General features: G+C 53.0%; 2 protein-coding genes across 4 annotated transcripts in view; both read right to left on the bottom strand.

Annotated features, from left to right (window-relative positions):
* Positions 1–110: 110 nt before the first annotated feature.
* On the bottom strand, positions 111–1852 carry Tmem52 (transmembrane protein 52). 3 transcript variants are annotated; one of them, XM_051173816.1, is made up of 5 exons: positions 1692–1852; positions 1556–1599; positions 1371–1430; positions 783–961; positions 111–674 (listed from the first exon to the last, which is right to left on the bottom strand). In XM_051173816.1, the coding sequence occupies exons 1-5, from the start codon at positions 1755–1757 to the stop codon at positions 433–435; spliced, it is 591 nt and encodes a 196-aa protein (XP_051029773.1). In that variant the 5' UTR covers positions 1758–1852; the 3' UTR covers positions 111–432. The 3 variants fall into 3 exon arrangements, with proteins under 3 accessions (XP_051029773.1, XP_051029774.1, XP_051029775.1); XM_051173817.1 differs by having other exon boundaries at positions 1371–1412; positions 1692–1851; XM_051173818.1 differs by lacking the exon at positions 1371–1430 and having other exon boundaries at positions 1692–1851.
* A 1966-nt stretch (positions 1853–3818) lies between these two features.
* Cfap74 (cilia and flagella associated protein 74) overlaps positions 3819–20064 on the bottom strand; it is a 61111-nt gene continuing 44865 nt past the window's right edge. The window contains exons 23-39 of the mRNA XM_051173923.1: positions 17682–17769; positions 16645–16818; positions 16104–16237; positions 11202–11478; positions 9844–9951; positions 8772–8908; positions 8001–8135; positions 7754–7863; positions 7534–7589; positions 7306–7425; positions 6895–7050; positions 5868–5997; positions 5505–5659; positions 5149–5281; positions 4703–4833; positions 4346–4480; positions 3819–4255 (exon numbers count right to left, since the gene is read on the bottom strand). Coding sequence (XP_051029880.1) covers positions 4154–4255; positions 4346–4480; positions 4703–4833; positions 5149–5281; positions 5505–5659; positions 5868–5997; positions 6895–7050; positions 7306–7425; positions 7534–7589; positions 7754–7863; positions 8001–8135; positions 8772–8908; positions 9844–9951; positions 11202–11478; positions 16104–16237; positions 16645–16818; positions 17682–17769 — 2281 coding nt within the window. The 3' untranslated portion in view covers positions 3819–4153. The remainder of the gene's footprint in view (positions 4256–4345; positions 4481–4702; positions 4834–5148; positions 5282–5504; positions 5660–5867; positions 5998–6894; positions 7051–7305; positions 7426–7533; positions 7590–7753; positions 7864–8000; positions 8136–8771; positions 8909–9843; positions 9952–11201; positions 11479–16103; positions 16238–16644; positions 16819–17681; positions 17770–20064) is intronic.

The following is a 20064-nucleotide window of genomic DNA, read 5'->3' as shown; positions in this document are numbered from 1 at the left end:
GTAAATGGACCCCCACCCCCCAATTAGCCCTGTCCTCCCACACTGGGGCGGCTACCTAAGTCTTCATGGACACCCTGGGGTCGCTAGAGCTCTTTCCATAAAGGCAGAGACCATGTTCACATAAACTTTATTCTCTTCTCAAAGGACTGTCATGCCGGTGGGGCTTGGGCTCCCAAGGTTCAGGCCCCTCTGGGCTGAGGGACTGCTGGGTCCCTGGTGGATGGCAGGGGCCAATACAGGGCAGGCTGGCCGGCCAGGCATTGCATAGCAACGAGGCCGAGTCTGCAGCAATGTGCTGGATGGCTGGCCTTCCCCGGGGGTGGGGGAGGGAAGGATGGCACAGGTGGGGTCCTTGGTTCCCAGTGCCAGAATCCAGGCTGTGGTTTAGTGGCTCCAGAAGAAAGAACTCCTACCCTTTTCAAAGGGGCACAGCTAGGGCTGCTGGGCACCGAGGCCTGGGTCTTGGGGCCCCAAGACCTCAGGCAGTGAGTTGGGTTTCTCAGAGGGAGTCACTGCTTGCTCTCTGGCTTTTGGCATCTTCACAGCCTCGTCATAGGAGGGTGGCAGCTCAGAGGCATACAGGCTGTAGGTGGGAGGGACCATGGATTCAGGGTCTGGCTCCCCGAAGGACAGAGGCAACCGCATGCCCAGTGGGTACTGCACGGAGCTGTAGGCTGCAGGGAACAAGAGTGGGTTTGTGTCCATGTCTGTGGCTCAGCATTCACCCCAGGGCCCACTGCCTCCCCCCCCCCATGTTGGCTAGTGGGTCCCCAGACACTCACAGGTCACAGTGCTGTGTGCGGGGCTGTCACTGTCCACAGGGACGACCGTCAGGTCACAGGGCTGCCATCCTGGTGGCATGTGTGTCTGGGTGTGCGGCTGCTTCCTGAGGCAGCAGAACCGTACACAACTGGCTGTGACCCCACACAGAAGCATCAGGAGTATGGCAAGCAGGATGAGCCTGGCAGAGAAGAGTAAGGATCTACCGCACACCTGTACCCTGGGGGTCAGCCGTGCCCAACCACCCAAGACAGGATAACAAGGTAGGTAAAAGGAGAGCAAGAGAAGTCTCTCCATGCCAGAAACTTCTTTGGCTAGATCCAGGCCCGAGGAGCAGCCTGCCCTGGCTGGCTATCTAGAGCTGGCCAGAGATGTCCTTGGGTTTATTCCCAGGACACTCTGTCCCCAGCCAACTGCACAATCCGTGTGCCTTCTGCCGACTATAATCAGGTCTTGCTTCCAAGGCTGCCTGGGGCTTAAGAGCTCTTCGGGGTCCAGGGAGTTGGGGGGCAGTCGATGGAAGGGGTTTGGCCCGCCTAAGCCTAGAAGAACTGTCGTACCAGAGGCTTGGCACCTCGGCTTCCACTTACCCCACATGCCATAGGCTACTCCAGCGGGCCTGGGGCGGGCACCTGCGGGGACAGCGGCACCTGGAGCCGGTTGGGGGTAGCTCAACTCCACCGCTCCATCCTTTCCCAGCGCACGGGGCCAGGCTCTGCCTCTCCCCGCCCTCCCCCGCCCTCCTACCCCTGCTCTCGCGGTCCCAGCTACTTACTGGTCCGAGGGGTCACAGCTGCCGTCCGCGGAACCCAGCGTCACCTGTGGGAATAAGGGTGATCCTGAGCGGGGCGGGGCCGAACTCAGGGCCGCCCCACTTGCCATGAGCCCGTCGCACGCGCGGCCCAACCCACCTGCGACAGCGGCAGGAGAGGCAGCAGCATCAAGAGCCCCTGTGTGACTGGCGGCCCAGGGGCCATGCTCCGCAGACGCAGCGGAACTCGGTCCAGCGTCCTCTCAGCTTTACGAGGCCCCGCCCCTGGGCCTTGTCAGCTGAAGGTCCAGGATCACGCCCACCTTGGTATGCTTCCCTCCTTGCTCCCTGCCCTCCATTTTTCTGTCCCCGGAGGTTACCATCCCGGGTTGAAAGAGCACTCGCGCGCATACATGCACACAACACACACGCGCGCGCGCGCATACGCAAATACCCGGTTCGAGAGAGCGCGCACATGCACTAGTGGAGACACGCACCTCCTTCAAAGACCAAGATCGTCGGGTGAGCCCTAGGAGGGTATAGCAGGTCTTGCTCTGGGCATGGGGTGAAGGTCTGTCTTATATCAGACTGGCGCCTCACCCAGCCACCCCTTTACCCTCATCCCCATTCACAAACCAGGTCTCCTGAAACTTGTGGGCTGCACTGGGTTGTGGCCTCTCAGGACAAGTAGAATCCACCCTCACACTCCACGACCCTCTAGGTAAAAGGGGTGGGGTTGACACTATTAATAAGCCGGGGCTTTAGCCTTCCAAACCACCGTTCCAAGGACATTTGCTATGCATCCCCCATGTGGACACATTTTGGCCTGGAGCAAACACCTGGCTCTGGGCTGTTGAGGTGCTATAAGAGGACCACTTTCCAGCCCTCCTCCCACAACAACCTGGAATGCCCTCTTCTACTGCTGAAGTGGGTGCCTCTTCCTGGAGGATTTTATCAAGCGGTCTCCCTCCAGGCTAGGTGCTCTGCCTGGCTGCTCTGCCCTCCACTGCTAGGGAACTAGCAGACACACAACAGTCGTGGTCAGACTGCAGGGGGCGTCAGCACAGCCAGGCTGATTAAGGAAGGACAGGCTCCTATGCACTCAGGACACCCTTGCCTCTCAGCGGCCCTGTGTGCCGGGCTGTCTCCTGTCTTCCTTCCTTCCTTCCTTTGCTCTGCTTTGGCTGTGCCAGCACCAGAACAGGAAGAAAGAGCGGGTGTCAAAAGTGCAGCCTGACGCCCACATCAGAGCCTGAGGTTCAGAAGGGGGAGGACATGGGCAGGATAGCCACGTCTGAGTTCACAAGGAGGTGGCCCGCCTGGGGTAGCGCTTTCCCTGAGCATGTCCTCGTGAACCCCAGACTGGTCCAGTGGACCTGCTTTTGCCACCCATCTGACCTGGAAACGCGTCAAGGGTTTGAGGTTATGAGTGGTCAGCTCCAGTCGGCAGCAGAGGGCCTGGGGCTGATACCTCCAGGGCCACTGAGCGGAAATCCTACAAAATCCTGCTGTAAGGTCGATGCCGCTGGCTCGCTTAGGGGCAATGCCAGGCTTCGAGGTATCAAGGGCACTCAGGACAGCAGTGAGTGTCCAGGAGAGCACCCGGATAGATGCCATCACCCCCACCGCCCTGCCAAGGCATAGGAAGGCTGAGAAGGCTCTCTTGGTAGCTTGTCCCCACAGAGTGGCAAAGCAGGGACGCTGGATAAGCGCTGGTGCAGTGTTGGAGCGGGAGTACAGCCGAGTGGGTTGGGGCCCAGAGAGCAAGGTTCATTCTTTTCTGACAAGTGCAAACTCAAACCCAGAAACTGCTCCCCCCACCCCCCCACACACATACATACCAGGCCCACCCCTCCCTGGGACCACCTAGGTTCCTGGGACTTGGGAGGAGCTGGGAGGCTTAAGGGACCTTTCTCTGGACTTTGAAATTCTTCTCCTCCCCCCCCCACTCCTCCCTGCCCCTTTCCAGGCCTGGGCCAGACTCGACCCTGGCTCTGCGCTCCCCCCCCCCCCACAGCACTCCGTTGTACAGATTAATCTCCGAGGGATCTTCCAGTGTTTGAGTCGGGGTGAACCTCCTCTAGTTATCTGGCAAGACCTCACCCTCTGGGAGGTTCTTTCTAGGCAGAACATTGCTTTATGGGTTGGGGTCTGCGAGGGGGAGTGGGGGTCAGGCTTTCACCAGGTTCTCCTCTCGCCTTACTTTGTGTTGAGCCAGCCCCCCACCCACCCCAACCCCATCACTGCACATTTCTGTGTTGATTCTTAGAGTTTATTGACAGGCCTGCGATATCTCTAAAGCCTGAGGAGGTCCTGGTGGGTTTGGGGTCCAGGGGTAGGGGTGGTGCATCTTGGAGCAGGCTGTGTGCTGCGGTGAGTTGGACGGATTACTATTTCTTGACTTGAGTGGGGGCGGGGTCTTGGATTGCTCTCTGGGCAGCAGGAAGTAGCCATGTCTGTAGGGCTGGGGAGCTCTGGCCCTGGGACTGTCCATTTGAACCTGCCCAGCATGGGGTGCCCAGGTCCCAGGCCTAGGGGAATGTGTTGGCTTGACCCAAAACCCTGGGAAGGGATTCAAGAGTGGATGGGAGAGACCAAGAGGCTCTGAAGTTTCCTGTGACCTCAGAGCCCAGCCACCACGTAGGCCACAAAGATGACTTTGTAGGTCTCCTTTATATCACCCCGGAGCAGCAGTAGGGTTGACACCATGAGCGGGTGGTCTGGCTGGAAGAAGAAGCTCCTTAGTAGGCTTTCCAGACAGACCTGTCTGCCCATCCCCATCCCCAGTGCCCTGCCTGGGGTCCCAGCACCTACATCAAAGTCAGCGGGAGGTACCCAGGAGATGCTGATGGTCTTGGTCTGACCGCGCTCCACGGAGCCCCTGCAAGGCTCGATGGAGAAGCCCTTGTGCTGAAGCCACGCGGCCCCGTCCAGGCTGAACTCCACAGTCTGTGAGGCATTGATAGATACTACTGGAGGTTAGAGGCTCAGGCACTCTCAGGAGGCAGTAGGACTAGAGGGCTGGGGGTTGCCCAGCTTTACCCACCACTCAACTCTGACCAGGGTTGCCTGCCACCCCACATCTGCTGCAGAAGTCCTACACAAGGCCAGGAGAGGCCAGGGAGGCCAATGAGGCTTCTGCGGTTTAACTCAGGCTAAGGTTGGAATCACCTTCTTTGGTGATGGCTGGGTAGTCCGGATGCAGCCCACTTGCAGCTCTCGGGTGGCAGGTGGGTTTGGCATGTCCGTGTCAAACTGGACATAGTTCAAGGTCACCAGAATGGGCTTTATGTCCTCCGCTTCTGGAAGGGGAGATCTAGCTGAAAAGTGGCTAGATAGAGGATGTGGCCTGGGAATGAGGGGAGCTGTCCAGGGTCAGGCAGCACCATGGAGGGAGGGAGGTGGGTGGGGGTGGGGTGAAGCTGGAACCTCCCATAGCAATCGGCTTGGTAGAGATCATCCTGCCTGGCTCTGGGGCTGATGGACTGGAAATCTTCTCTTCCCCAGTGGGCCTTAGTATGCCCACTTGCTGGCTTGGGGTGCTGGAGCGTCCTCTAGCTGATCCCCAAGGTTTCCCCTGCCCCTCCTGAGCCAGAAATCACATGGTGGGGGCTCACCGTCTCTATGTTCTGGGTCCAAGGCAGGGATCACTGTCAGGGACTCCACAGGCACATCCAGTGGGTCCCCTCCCTCCACAAACATCATGTGCTCTCGGGCAGCGCCCTTCAGAAAGATCTGGTGGGAGACTTTCTGGGGACAAGAAGCATAACAACCTGCCCTGCAGCTTGACAGTTGGGAACCGAGGCTGGTTCAGGGGCGGGGCCGGGAGATCCGGGGATGCTGACATCTGCCTGACATCCTCCAACACAGCGCCGGCGCGTGCCAGATAATAAAAGCCTCCAGGGAGGGGCAGATGAGGGACCCCCACCCAGAGTGGCGTGGGACCTGTGGGGGCCCCAGCTACGATCTCCACCTTTTCGAAGAGCACCACTTGGAGCAGGTCAGAGAAGTAGAGGCTTTCATGGTCTGGACTGAACGTTACGGTGAATTCTTGAGCCTTCCCAGGCAACATGAGTCCCTCGACCGGAACAACACTGAACACGCTCTGGCCACTGTGGTTCTGCGTGCCTGTGGGTGGGGCAAGGGTTACGATCAACACCCCCAGTCCTGCTCCACTGAGCTCGTCATGCCTCTCTGCATTCCTATTCGCCCAGTCTCTCCATGATCTGCCCTGCCCTGCCCTACCCTGCTCCACCCTGCGCAGGACCCCCATTTCCCAGCACATATCTACTCATGGTTCTGTATCCCCGTGGTTCCTGGCAGTGCGTTAACTCACCAACAATTTCCGTCCTCTGCTCGTGGGAGGTGAGGAACTTCGGTAGCTGTTGCCGGGCCTCGGCCCTTTTTGTGGAGAGGCTCTCCAGCCGCATCCAGAATTTAATGGGAAGCGAGGATTCATTCTGTAGCTGCAAGAGCAAGATGCCACTCAACTAGTATGCCCTAAGCTGCCCTATGCCTGTGGTCAGTGAGTGACCCCGACTAGGCTGCCTGCTGCTGGGTCACACCTGACGGGGACCCGGTCACAGTACGCTCCAAGCCCTTTTCTCATGGTATCACAGGCCGTAACCGCAGTGGCAGTGTTTGGGACTGCTGGTGGCATTCAGTCACTCATCCCACACTGGCCTCTTCCGAGGCCGGCTGGCAGCCTGCCTCCCTGCCGGCACTGTGCCTGTCGGCTGTCCTCTTAGACGGACCGTGGCCTCATCCGGTCTCTCCCCAACCTCAAGCCTCTCTCTGGATAGCACCCTGTCTGGCACTCCACTTCAGGACCCCACCAGAGCAGGTGAGCAAGTGGGATGCTTGAGTCCAAACCTAGGGTACCCCTCAGGGCGAGACAGGACCATGCTCACGTGGAGATGAGGGACCCAAGGTGATTGAGTGGATCTCCTCAGAGGTCTGCCTATCCACTGGGTGGGTGGGGGTGGGGGGGAGTTGGATGGGTGGGGGAAGGGCGCCTAGACAGAGTTCCAGAGAAGGAATTAAGCATCGAAGCAGAAGGGCAATGAAGGCCCTGATGCAGAAGACGTAAAACATCCTTCAGGCCAGCGCTTTGGCTTAGGGTTAAGGGTAGGGTGGGGGGGGATTCCAGCTTTCCCACAAGTAAAGGCTCTGGGGCCCTTGGTAAGAAGACATTAGAAATGACAGCCCTCTGGGAACAGAGAATTTGGAAGAGATAGCGTGCCTCCAGGGGTTCCCCAACCAGCTGGGCACTTCTGATTGCGCACAGTTCACTGGCTCTAAGAAATCTTTTTTTTTTTTTTTTTTTTTTTTTTTCAGGAGGCTGGGACAAGAGCTTAGTTCACCTTAAAACTTGTCGAGAAAGATTCTCCAGCAAGCACATAGCCCATGTTGAGGACGTTGCCTTCAATGGAGCATGTAATCATGGACGCCACACCTGTGCCCATGAGCGTGAGAGTGAGGGTCCCTCTTTTGGTGATGATGTCCAGTGTTTCTTGAGCCTAAGGAGATCGTGTGCTTTTAGCACAGAGCAGACATGGGAGCTCCACCTGGAGCAGCTGGCTGATAGCGCTGTGCTCCTGACATGGCTTGGAGATCTTTGCCTCCACAGACTTGTTGGCAAGAGCTGGGTCAGAAGGACAGGCTGCTTTCAGGCTCCAGACGATCGCCTGGGCCCGAGCACGCAGTGGCATCTGCCCTGTGGTCACACCATGGTCCTGCCATGTGGGGATCTCAGGGCAGAGAGCATCACTCACCAGGATGCTCTCATGGGGCGAGAAGGACATCACCAGGGTCTGCGTCTCGCCAGAACATAGCTTGTTGGAGGGGTTTAGCAGAATGAAGGGACCATTGGGGTCCAGCACTGAGAACTCCAACTAAGGACTGAGCATCAAGGATGAAGGTAACGTTTAGCAGGTTCTGCCATACACCCCACTCCCATCTCCACACCTGGACGCTGACTCACTGAGCATAGATAAGGATACAGTAAGATCCTCAGGAGAAATGTTCTGGAGGGTGATCTTCTTTATGCTTCGGTGCCCTAAGATGTGGCAAAGAGTCTGGTCGCAGATCCTAGACCCCAAGGGGCACCCATTTCTATGGTAAAGCCAGGGAGCACAGGCTAACTGGAGCGGTCTTGGTACCCAGGGTAGAAGATGATCTGCTCTCAGGAGTGAAGGCTGTCAGGACATAGTTAGGACTTACCCACAGCAATGTCACCGAAGTTAAAGAACGTCTTGCCCTTGTTGGATGTCACCACAATGGACGGAGCCACTGCTGGGCACCATAGCTCCAGATACAGAGTATTATGGGGGCTAGAGGCAGGATGAGGATAAATAAGGGCAGGTTAGGGTGACCCTGTGTCCCCCCAGGCCTCAGGTCTGACAAGCAGTAGAGGAGAAACTGATTTTTATGGCCAGTCAAGCCCCATCCTATCTCAAGGACCCCACACCTGAAGCTCAGCGGTTCCAATGCCTTCCTGTCTTTGATGTCACCACTGGCAACGACACAGGGGACCACAAATCTGTCAAACTTCCCCTGGAAGGCTCTGGCCAAGGTGGCTTGTGCAGCTTGGTATTCACTGGAACTGGAAGGAAGCCAGCAAAGTGCATTCATGCACAGTCCTCATGACCCCTTAGGCTCTGCCCCAAGGATACTCATCTTTGATGGCCATGCCTACCCTCTAAGGCTCTGGGCTCAGGTGGGCTCTCTGGGGAAAGTGAGAGCATTAAGAGGCAGAGCTCAGAGCCACCATGGGTCCCGGGTGGTGGTCACACCAGTTCTGTCTGATAGACTAACTTCCCACCCTCCTCTGGCTCCCATAGGGACCTTCCTCCCCACTGCAGGACCTGGTCATCCAGAGAGAGGGCGTAAAGGTCTTTGTCACTTCAGAGCCATGTTCCTAGACCCACAGGGACAAGTCCTGGGCTGGTAAGTGGCCCAACCCATCCGAGCTTTCTTGGGCTCATTTGCTCATTGGGGAGGCTGGAGTCAGACCACGGAGTAGTCTGTTCAGAGGGCTGCCAGGCCCGTGGTAATAACTAAGGAGCAGATGCCTCGGAAGAAAAGCCCTGAAGCCAGTCCGTCTTGGACCTTCAGACACACGAGCCAGTGAAGCTGTGCTCCAGGTAATGTATGGGAAAACCTCTACCGAGCAAGGTGGGCTTCATCGGCTCAGGGGAGGCCCGGTGAGACGCAGGTTGGGAAGATCCCTTCGTCCTACCTGGCCCCTAGCTCCTGCCTCTGCAGCTCTGGAGTATGGGGAGTGGAGGCCCGGGTTGATCGGTCCCGGTTGTGAACCCGAGCCACAGGCATAGATTGCTTCCACCCTTCCTTCCTTTGGGCTGTTTCCTTTCGGAACTATAAAGCAGGAAAAGATGACAAGAAGCTACCAGAGACGCTCAGTTCTCTGCATGGCAGGGTACGCTGTACCCCTGCCCTAGGCTCTTCTGAGGCCTAGCCTAGTAGGCTCGGTCTGACTGCTTGCTGAGTGACAGGAGCTACCGGTTCAAGTTTGGAGTCAACGGTATCCTCAAATCAACTGGCTCTCTAGGGGAGTCTGACCACATCAGGCTCATCAGAGGATTAGGAAAGTAAGCAGTGGAGACAGGTCCGGGGGCACCCCGGGGGAAGCCCAAGCACAGAGGCCCTCCCCTCCAAGGAGAGGCCTCCATCATGGCCGGAAAGGTCTGAAGTTAGACAGACCAAGCCACAGAGAAGTAAGAAGTCTGCCGGATTGGGGTCCTCGGTCTCCTCCAGTCCATGCCTTCCTTGTACCTCAGTGCCTCATCAGAAGGCGGAATTCCGGTTGGGGCTCTTTGTTCAGGCGTGTAGTATAAAAGGCAGGCAGGAGGCAAGCCTGTAGGCAGTGGTGTCACAACTCCCTAGGTCGGGGCAGCATATGAAGGCCGTACGTACTGCTGGGTCAGGCTTGCCTGCTATTTCAAGGCTACCTTGCAGAGGCGGTTTTCCGTGTTATCCCTCAGAGAGGCTGCTCTGGGCTTTTGTTCCAGTCCCGCTTTGGTTAAAACTCCAGCCACCCTTGCCTCCCACTGCCTGGTGCCACTTTCGGGAGAGGGAGCCGTCTCTCTCGCAGGACAGACTTCTACCCCTCTTGGAACACAGAAAAGTCTGCCTCGTGCCTGCATCACACGCCACACGTAGGACAGGATGCAGGCGCCAGAGGCCCTCACATCTGCTCCCTCCTTCCCTGTGCTGGGAAAATGCCGTTTTGCCATTTTTTTTCCTCTCCTCACGCCTCTCCCCTCTGGTCAGCATGCGCCTTCCCTACATGCTTCACTCACCAGTTTGTTCTCCATTTCCTTGTTCAGGATCTGAACGGCTTCCTCGAGGATCGTCTCATGCGGCAGTACAGGCTGGAAGGCCACTTGGACCAAGCACCTCTGCAGAGAGACACTAGGACTGCCAACCCTCCCCCAGAAGCTCAGAGGGCAGAGGAGGCCCTGCTGCTGGCACAGCTCCCTCCTCCCATCCCTCCTCTCATGGTGGCCCCGGGCGGGAGGCTGTAATTCTCTCCTCTCTCTCTCTCTCTCTCTCTCCTTCCCTCTTTCCCACCCTCCCTCTCCCCTTCCCTCCTGCCCTTCCTCTCTCTCTCTCTGGTTTTTCCAAGACAGAGCCTCTCTGTGTAGCCCTGGCTGTCCCAGAACTCCCTCTGTAGACCAAGCTGGCCTTGAACTCACAGAGAACTGCTTGCCTTTGTCTCTCAAAAGGCATGTGCCGCCAGGCTTGACTGTGTTTCGATTTTTCACCTAGATATTCCCCCTCCAGGCAGGCTCCCGCTGGCCACTGCTCTAGGAAGCTGGGGGTGGACTTCAGGCCGTGTACATTGGGGGTCTGTTAACTGGAGGCGCTGAGAGCAGGGCTCGGAATGGGTCAGAGCCTCACCAGACTAGAGTAAGAAATGAGCCCCTCCCCCATCTGCAGCAAGCCCCCACGGGACATCTCCCAGGAAAAGAGTCCACGGTGACTTGATGCCCAGGACATGGGGGTGGTGTAGGGGGTGAAATGATGGTTAAGAGGGGGAAGAAAAGACAGAGGAGGAAAAGAGTGGAGGGGAGGTGGGGGGAGGAGAGAGAGGGGAGGAAAAGGGAGAGAAGACAGAGAAAGGGAAGAGGAAGAAGGAAAAAAGGCAGAGCTGGAGGAAACTAGAACTGGACACCGGCCTAACTCAGTGGGAGATGAGAACCAGTACTAAGGTAGTCATTTCTAAATCTGACAGCGTGTTTGAAATGACTGTGTCCACTGAATCCTGCTGGTGACCAGACAAAGGGACACTGAATGGAAGTGGCCCACACGGCTGTGCTCCTTGAGGCAGGCATTGTGTGGCCTTCTTTAGCTCCATCTGCTATGGGCCAACACTCGGCCCTTCTGACAGTCTGCACGCCTTCCCGTTCCAGCCCCAGGCAGGCACACACTGGATCAGCTGCCTTGCAGGGCTCTCTGCCTCTCAGCTCAGGTGAGTCCAAGGACACCACGTCTGCTTCCCACTGCTCCTGAGCCCCTGGCTCATGTCCTTGGCCTTGCTGTGGTTCAATACCTGTGTGTCTAAGGTGTGCCAAGCCAGGCACCCCGGGAGAGTGGCCTGGAAGCCCTGGTCTCCTAGCCTGTCAGTGGGGGCGGGGCCCTTGCTCACCTTTCCTGGTAACACGGTCCCCACAGATGGCGAGATGGTGATGGGCAAATTAGGGGGCAGCAAGAACTCAAAGGATGTTGGTCCCACTGGGACGGCTTCCTCTGACCCAATCCGAGGCACGGAGTGGATCAGTTTGTTCATGCTCAGGTGAGAATTGATGACATACAGCGTGGACACAGTGGTGCCATACAGGGCAGTGGCTGAAAACTTGATCTGGTAGTGGGACAGCTCCAGGGGTGGGTGGACACCTACTGCTTGACAAGATACCTTGAAGCACCTGAAAGCAACCAGTGCAGGCGGTGTTCATTTTATGCCACGGAGTCTGTGGCCCCTCTGCAACCCTGAGTGGAGGAGACACTGGACAGTCCCCACATGTCAGCGGCGATGGACGGACAGGCCTGCCTGCTGAGCTCGTGACACCCCGGGTCCCCAAGACTTAATTCCCTCAGTCACCACAGTTGTTTACAACCTGACTAACCAACGTGGGGGAAATGCGTAAGCAAAATTATACAAGCAAAGCAAAAACTTGTAAGTTGCTTTAAAAATAAGGGTTGCAGGGCTAAGAGATGGCTTGGAGCAGTGGTCCTCAGCCTTCCTAATGCTGCGACCTGACCCTTTGATACAGTTCCTCATGTTGTGGTGACTCCCAACCATAAAATCATTTTCACTGCTACTTCATGACTGTAATTTTACTACTGTTGTGAATCTTGATACAAATCTAGACCCACGGGTTGAAAACAGAGCACTGGCTGTTCTTGCTGATGACCCAGAATCGGTTCTCCGCCCCTGAACGGGGGGGGGGGGGGGTGGGAGTGGGGGGGGTGGGTTTAAACCACCGGTAACTCCAGTTCAAGAGGATCAAAGTCGTCTTCTGGCCGCCATGGGCACCTGTGTGTACATAGTGCATATTCAGACATGCAAACGACCCACGGGCTGTCCTGGAACCAGCTTTGTAAACCAGGCTGGCTTCAAACTCACAGAGAGCCACCTGCACCTGCCTCTGCCACCCAGGTGCTGGGATTAAAGACATGCAGCACCACTGTTTGCCTAAAACTAAACATTTTTAAGAAAAGAAAAATGTAGTAAGAGGAGTTGATTTCTGGCCTGTTGCATTGGATGTTTATTGACAGTTAAAATCCTCCTTCCTCTGTCTCCTGAGTGCTGGAATGACGGGTGTGTTTCACCGTGTCTCGTTTACAGGGTGATGGGTATTGAACTTAGGGTTTTGTGCATGCTAGGCAAGCACTCTGCCAACTGGAAGCTTTACATTCTACGTTTTCCCTGGACTCCCATGTTCGCTAGACTCTCCTCTGTGCTGAGGATTGAGTCTAAGTCCTCGTGCCCGCTGAGAAAGATCTCCACTGTTGGTTGGTACTCTGCACTCATTACATGTATTGCTCTAAAGGTTTAGCTGCTGTGGAATAACCTTTCTGCACACTGTGAATATGTATTACTCTCACTGGTTAATAACGAACTGACTAGCAGGTAGTTAGGCAGCAATACATGGATTAATAGAAATGGGTTAATCTAAGTTGTAAGAGCTAGTTAGTAATAAGCCTGAGTTACTGGAGGAACATTTATAATTAATATTAAATCTCAATATGTTTGTTTGGGAACTGGTGGGTGGGAAAGAAACATCCACCTACATTTATTTATTTATTTATCGAGACAGGGTTTCTCTGTGTAGCCTTGGCTATCCTGGGATTCACTATGTAGACTGACAAGGATGGCCTTGAACCCACAGATCCACCTGCCTCTGTGCCCCAAGTACTGGTATTAAAGGCATGCACCACCACTGTCTGGCTTTAAAGGTTTATTTTTAAAAATAATAATTATTACTACTATTATTATTATTTTAGTTTTTCGAGACAGGGTTTCTCTGTGTAACTTTGGAGCCTTTCCTGGTACTCACTCTGTAGTCCAGGCTGGCCTCAAACTCACAGAGATCTGTCTACCTCTACCTCCGGAGTACTGGGACGAAAGGCGTGCACCACCACCGCCCGGCCTACAGGTTTATTTTAAGTTTATGTGAGTGGGCATTTTGCCTGCATATCTGTGCACCACATGCCTGCAGTGCATGCAGAGGCCAAAGAGGGCGTAAAATTCCCTGGGAGTGGAGTTGTAGACCATATGGGTGCTAGAAATTGAAAGGGCAGCCAGTGCTCTTAACTGCTGAGCCATCTCTCCAGCCCCATTACATGATCCTGTCAAACTCTCACCTATAACACAAATGTGTTCTGGGGCTGGGGAGATGGCTCACTTGTCTTATAAGTACACTGACCCAACTCCAGTCCTTAGAACCCACATAAAAATCTGGGCACAGTGGCATCTACTTATGACACCCAGCAGTTGTGGGATAGGAGTGGGGAACAGACAGTTCTTTAGAAGTTTGCTAGAGAGCTAGCCTGGCCTACTTGGCAAAGTTCCAAGCTGGTGAGCAACCCTGCCATAAAGAGAGTGGAAGGTGCCTGAGGAACAACACCCAGACATCTCTGACTTCCACAGGCACACACACGTGCATGCACCCACGGACACCTGTGCGCACAAAGACAAACTACGTTCAGATGTCCAAATGTGTAAGTTAATATTTTGGGGGGGGTAGATGGGTCATTATTAATGTTTAATTGAATGGATGCATAAATGTAACATGAATTCTAATTGGTCTTAATAATAAAAACTGGGAGTCAGATATTGGGGGGGGGGAAGCTGAAAGATCAGAGAAGCAGAGCAGCCACTAGCTCCTATCTCTACCTCAGACCAAAGGGGCCATCCTGTCCTCAGACTGCCTAGGCTGCACTGAGCTCCTGTCTCCTCCCACTTTATCTTCCTCTCTGCTCAGCTGTATCAGTCCTGTCCCCACCTCCCTAGTGCTGGGATCAAAGGTGCATCACTCCAAGTGCTGAGATCACCTTTGTGTGAGCTCTCTTTCTCTTTTAAATTGGATCAAATTCATGTAGCCAGGGTGGCCTTGAACTAACAGAGATCCATCTGCATTTCCCCCCCCCCCCCCCCCCCCCCGTCTCCCGAGTGCTGGAATTAAAGGTGTGTACCACCGCTGCCTGGCCTCTGTGGCTGGCTAACTTGTGTGGCTGGCTTTGTGCACTCTGATCTTCAGGCAAGCTTTACTTGTTAGATCATAAACAAAATACCACCACACATAAAGTATGACAATGACTAAATATGACATTTCCCGGAATCTTTTCTTTTTATATATCCTAGGTTGGCCTGTAGCTCACTATGCACGTAGCCCAGGACGTCCTCGAACTTGACCCTTCTGCCTCAGCTTCCTGAATGCTGCGATTACAGGCCTGTGCCACTACCTGAGTTAAAACAAAACAAAGCAAAACTCTGTTTTTCTCCAGTTTGTGTGTGTATGATGCATGTATGTATGTGTACATATGACATATGTGTGTGTATTGTGTAAGTGTGTGCACACATAGGCTACAGTGCAAGGGCAGAGGTCAGAGGACAGACAACTTTGGAAGCTGCTTCTTACCTTTTGCCTTGTTTTGAGGTAAGGTCTCTCTTTTTTATTTAAGATTTTTTTTTCTTTATATTTATTTAGCATGTTTGTATATGTGTGGCATGCATGTGTGTGGAGGTCTGAGGACAAATTGTGAATACCAGCTCTCTCCTTCTACTACACTGCCAGGTTTGGTGCCCAAAGGTCTCTCTCTCTCTCTCTCTCTCTCTCTGATGTTGTTGTTCACTGCTGCATGTCGGTCGAGGCAGGCGACCCTCGAGTTTTCCAAGGGTTTTACTGTCTCCACCTGCCACAGGAGCACTGGGGTCCCAGATGCACGTCGCTGCGCTTTGTGTGGGTTCTAGGGATTCACACTCAGATCCCACCCTTCCACAGCAAGCACTTTGCCCACTGAGTCATCCCCGAGGCTCTCAAACCTTTTTTGCTTTGTTTTTGAAACAGCATCCCACTGTGTAGCCTTGGCTGGCCAGGAATTCACTATATAGACCAGGGCGGCCTCGAACTCACAGAGAGTCTGCCTGCTGAGAGCTGGGATCAACGGCATGATCCCCTGCACCTGGCTCAAAGCTTTAAATTAAAAATGTGTGGCTACACTTGTACACATGTTCAATTGCTTAAGTCTATGTGTACTCTGAGTGTGCAGGAGACCGAGGAGGCCAGAGAAGGCATGATTGCCTGGAACTGGAGTCACAGATGGTTGAGATCCACCATGTGGGTGCTGGGAACTGAGCTGAGTCCTCTGCAAAAACAGTAAGTGTTCTTTAACTGCTGAGCCATCTCTCTCTAACTCCCTTTAAATCTTAAAATAAGGGTTTCTTGTTTGCCTTTTGTTTTGGGTTTCTGAGACAGGTGTTATGTAGCCCACGCTAGCCTCAACCACATTACATGGGTAAAGATAACTCTCACACTTACTCTCCTGCCTCTAATGCCCATGTGATGGTATTACAGGCACTTATACCTCACCTGTTTCACGTGATTCTGGGGATCAAATTCAGGGCTTCAAGCATGTGAAGCAAGCACTCTACCAACTGATTGGTACCCAAGATACCAACTCATTGGAATAACACTAGACCTCCCAACAGAAACCCAGGAAGGCAAGGAATGACATATTTCATGTCTTCACAGTGAATCATGTATGAGTATTTACACCAAGATACTTTTCACAATGTACTGACACATACACAGATGCATGCGCTCACAATACTTCATTATTCGTCAGCTCCTGATTCCCTTATCTCCTCACATACAAGGGTAAACTAGTCCAAAGTGGAAGGTCATGTGGACCTAAAACCTATCTATTCCTGGGTCTTGGGCTCCTGTTGACCACCAGTGCTGTCTACCCCAGCCCTGAGGTCAGCCTGGCGGGGTCTGAGGAAAGGATAGCATGGTCACCCGTCTCCTCTGCCTAGCAGGCTTACCGGTTTATTTCGGATTTGCAGATCAGTTCAAATCTGTATTCCTTGGCCTTCATGGGCTGGAAGATCACATCAAGTTGCAAAGTTTCCAGTGGCAAGATCGTCCCAAACCCATCATTGGGCTGGATGTCCACATACTGGGAAATGGGGACAGAGTCAAAGTGAAGACACTTTATAGAGTATCTGGTAGGAAACCGTGTACCCTGTGTGGGGGAGGCAACGTGTGGACATGCCAGTTTGGGAGCACACATGGAGGGCCTGAGAATGAGAGGCGTGTGCGTGTGTGCGTGTGGGTGCTCAACCTCACTGAGTATGAGGGTATGAAAGCTGGGTGTGTGTGGGTGGATAGAGACAGCCCTGGGAAGGGCGGATGGCAGTCAGGCCTGGGCATGCTCTTAGACTGTCCTGTGGGACTTGGCCAGGGAAGGCAGACAGGGAGATGGTCAACTGGGTGGTGTACAGGATAGCGGAGTTGCTGATGCCTGGGCCTGGAGAGCAGCTGTTATTCCTGCCCCATGTCCCCAGGGATGACCACAGCAGGTACCTTTGGAAGTCCAACGAACCCAAACTCCTGCGGCAGCAGGGAGTGGTTGATGAGGCTGATTTCTGTCTTTATAGCCTCGTAGATGGTACAGTAGCCAAAGTTTATCTCTACGGGGTTGATTTCCAAGTCTGAGGTGGTGACAATGGCTTGGACGGTGAAGCCCACTGGTTTGATCTAAGGTGCAAAAGGCAAAGACCATTCCCAGCCACTAGAAGATTTGTGCAAAAGCCCCCCAACAATAAAGGGGGTTCTGTAGCCTTGTGGCCAGAAGACGAGTTTCTCAACCAGACCATCACTCGGTGTCTCCTAGTGAAGGAGCAGCATCCGAGCCAGAATTCCATGGTGGAGGTTAGTGAAGGCGTGCAGGCAGAAATCTAAAGGATCAGCCAGGGGTGGCAATGTGGTGTGTGACTATGTGTGAACATACTGTTTGTAGGCACATATAAATGTGGAGCCATGTTGAAGAGGGGGTAACATGCATATCTATGTGTGTATGTGGTGCATTCATCTGTGTATCTGTGTTCAACTGTGTAGATACATTTCTTTTTTAATTATTTATTTATTCATATTTTATGCACATTAGTGTTTTTGTCTACATGTATGTCTGTGTGAGGGTGTCAGGTACCCTGGAACAGGAGTTATAGATAGTTGTGAGTTTCCATGTGGGTTCTGGGAATTGAACCTGGGTCCTCCTGGAAGAGCAGCCATTGTTCTTAACCACTGAGCCATCTCTCCAGCCTCATAGACATATTTCTTGTGTGCTTATCTGAGCCAGCCTGCTTGGACTAGAATTAGAAGTTTCTTTCTGGCCCGCAAGTGCCTCCTTTTTTTTTCAGACTATGTAGGGGTTATGAGATTAGGAGGCACAGCTGTCTGTCAGGCCACTGGATATCAACAGCTGGGAAGTCAGGAAGGGTTCTGAAATCAGGGTTCTACCTCTTTAGGTATTGTCATCGGGGAGACAGGATTTGATCTCCCACAGCAGCTACCTGACCCGTAGGAGTGCTTAGCATTCCCAGAAAGTGTCCTGTACAGACCTGGTCAGCCACCCAGATTGTCAGCGGAGCCTCCAGAACTCGACTTTCTGGGTCAAAATACTTTCCTGCGTCTTCTGGGAGGGAGTGTCTGCAAGAGGTAGGACCCACTTGAATACGTTTTTCTTCTTTATATTTTGAACAATAAAACTGTTCTAAAACTGAAGGGCAAGTATGAATAAGAACATGGCATAATGATATGAGTATGAGTATGACATAAGCAAACCCATTACTTGGTATGCTAACTTTAAAAAGTGTCCTGCAATTAAATGGCTCACTGACTCAACTAATCAGGGTTCACAAGGGCTCACAGGGCCTCCGTGGGTCTGTACCAGGTCCTCTGTGTATCTGTTATGGCTGATGGTTTGGTATTTTTGTAGGGCTCCTAACACTGGGAGCTGGTTTATCTCTTGAATCTTTTCCTCCTGTTGGGTTTGTATGGAATAATGAGAGTAGGGACCATGGCGGATTCCACGGCAGGTGATGTTGACCTAGGCGGAGGGACAAACGTGCCGGGCAGACAGAGCTCAAGTGGGAAGTTTTATAGAAAGGGGAGGGAGTGGGAGGAAAGAGAAGAGAGGTAAAGAGGCACAGAGGCAGAGAAGACAGAAGAGGGAGACAGGAAGAGTCCCGTCTGCCCCAGGGGAACAGCGGGAAAGAGAGGACAGTGGACAGAGAGACGAGAGCGTAAGTGGGCAGGGGTCTTTCCTTTAAACGGCCCTTTGCACCTGCCTGCAGACTATGAAATCATGGAACCCTGGGCTGACCAGCGTACTGCCTTTGTACATTCTGCTAGGTGACGGGGGCAGGCCAGCATAATGCCTGAGTCCTTAGAGGGTTGAGGGCTTCTGCCTTGTCTTATTGTAGCTTGTTTTATTCAGTTTGGCTGTTGTCTTTCAGGGGATCTGGCCTTTTCTAAGAGGAATTGGAGTGGGGGGGTGGGTCTGGGGGAGAGGAGAGGTGGAGGGAGCAGGGAGGAGTGGAGGGAGGGAGACTGTGGTTTGGATGTACTCTATGAGAGAATAGTATATTTTCAATAAAATATTTAAAAAAAAGAATGTTAATAAGCTCAGCTTAGCCAGATGTGGTGTGTGCCTTTAGTCCCCATACTTCAGTGGCAGAGGCAGGAGGATCTCTGTGAGCTTGAGACCAGCCTGGTCGTTATAGTAAGACCCTGTCTCAAAAAACTAAAGACTCAAACCAAAAACTTTGGTCTAATTATGCCATATTCTGTGTGTGTATGCATGCGTGTGTATGTATCGAGACATCGTGCTTTATCCCACGAATGCATGCAACCATAATTTTACAATGAAATTAAAAATATGTTTGTTTTGGGGACTACACATACCACTTTTTAATTCACGAGGGGCAGAGGATAACTTCCATGAGTTTGTTCTCTCCTACCATGTGGATTCTGGTGTGTGAACTCAGGTTGTCAGCCTTGGTAGCAAGGCTGCACTTTATCCGCTGACCCATCTCTTTAGTCCAAAATAATAAGTTTAAAATACAAGATCAATAAAATGATAAGGAGTCTATCATTTGAAGGGATTCTAAAAGTCCTTTTTGAAAAATCAGTCTAAGAGCAGGTTGTTCATGGACCGGCCGTTGCCAAAGTGGTAGGGCACAAGACCCTGCCTGGGTTCCGTGCCCAGTACTGATAAAGAAAACGTTTGCTTTTGTTGCGTTGAGTAGTGCACGCCTACAATAGGGCCAGAAGAGCGTAAGGTAGGCCAGGCTGGGCTACACGGTTATGACTCAACTCTGTCTCAAAAAAGGTTATTTATTTATTTATTTATTTATTTATTTATTTTTGATTGAAGAAAGAATGAGTGCTGGGCAGTGGTGGCACACATCTTTAACCCCATCACTCGGGAGGCAGAGGCAGGCAGATCTCTGTGAGTTCAAGGCCACCCTGGGCTACAAAGCAAGTTCTAGGACAGATAGGGCTGTTACACAGAGACAAACCCTGTCTCAAAAACAAACAGAAATTAAAAAAAAAAAAAAAAAAGAATTAGTATCGTTTTAGAAATACTTTTTAAAAAGTACAAAGAGTTCCCTGTTACCTTTTTGGGGAATCACCATGAGAGACCAGGTATTAAAACCACCTCGCTCCCCAGCCTGCTATACCTACTGCTGTGGTCCAAACTCTGTTGATAGCCCAGGATCTAGACCTTAGCCTGGAAAGTGGGGCCTGTAGCAGGAACCAAGGGTCATTTAGGGCAACCGAATGTTGTGAAAATCAGGACTTTTGGTTGCCAAAGTACCAGAAAAGCTAAAGCGAATTATTTCCCAGTCTATCCTAGGAAAGGCATGAAGTCAGAGAACATAGCAAAACAGCCTGCAGCACCTGCTGTGCAGGTATTCTCAAGGGCAAGAACCAAGAAGG

This window comes from Phodopus roborovskii, unplaced genomic scaffold, assembly GCF_943737965.1.
Source record: "Phodopus roborovskii unplaced genomic scaffold, PHOROB, whole genome shotgun sequence".
NCBI classification, from domain to species: Eukaryota; Metazoa; Chordata; class Mammalia; order Rodentia; family Cricetidae; genus Phodopus; species Phodopus roborovskii.
The sequence above is the reverse complement of the archived record's forward strand: the minus strand, read 5'-3'. Positions and strand labels throughout refer to the sequence as shown.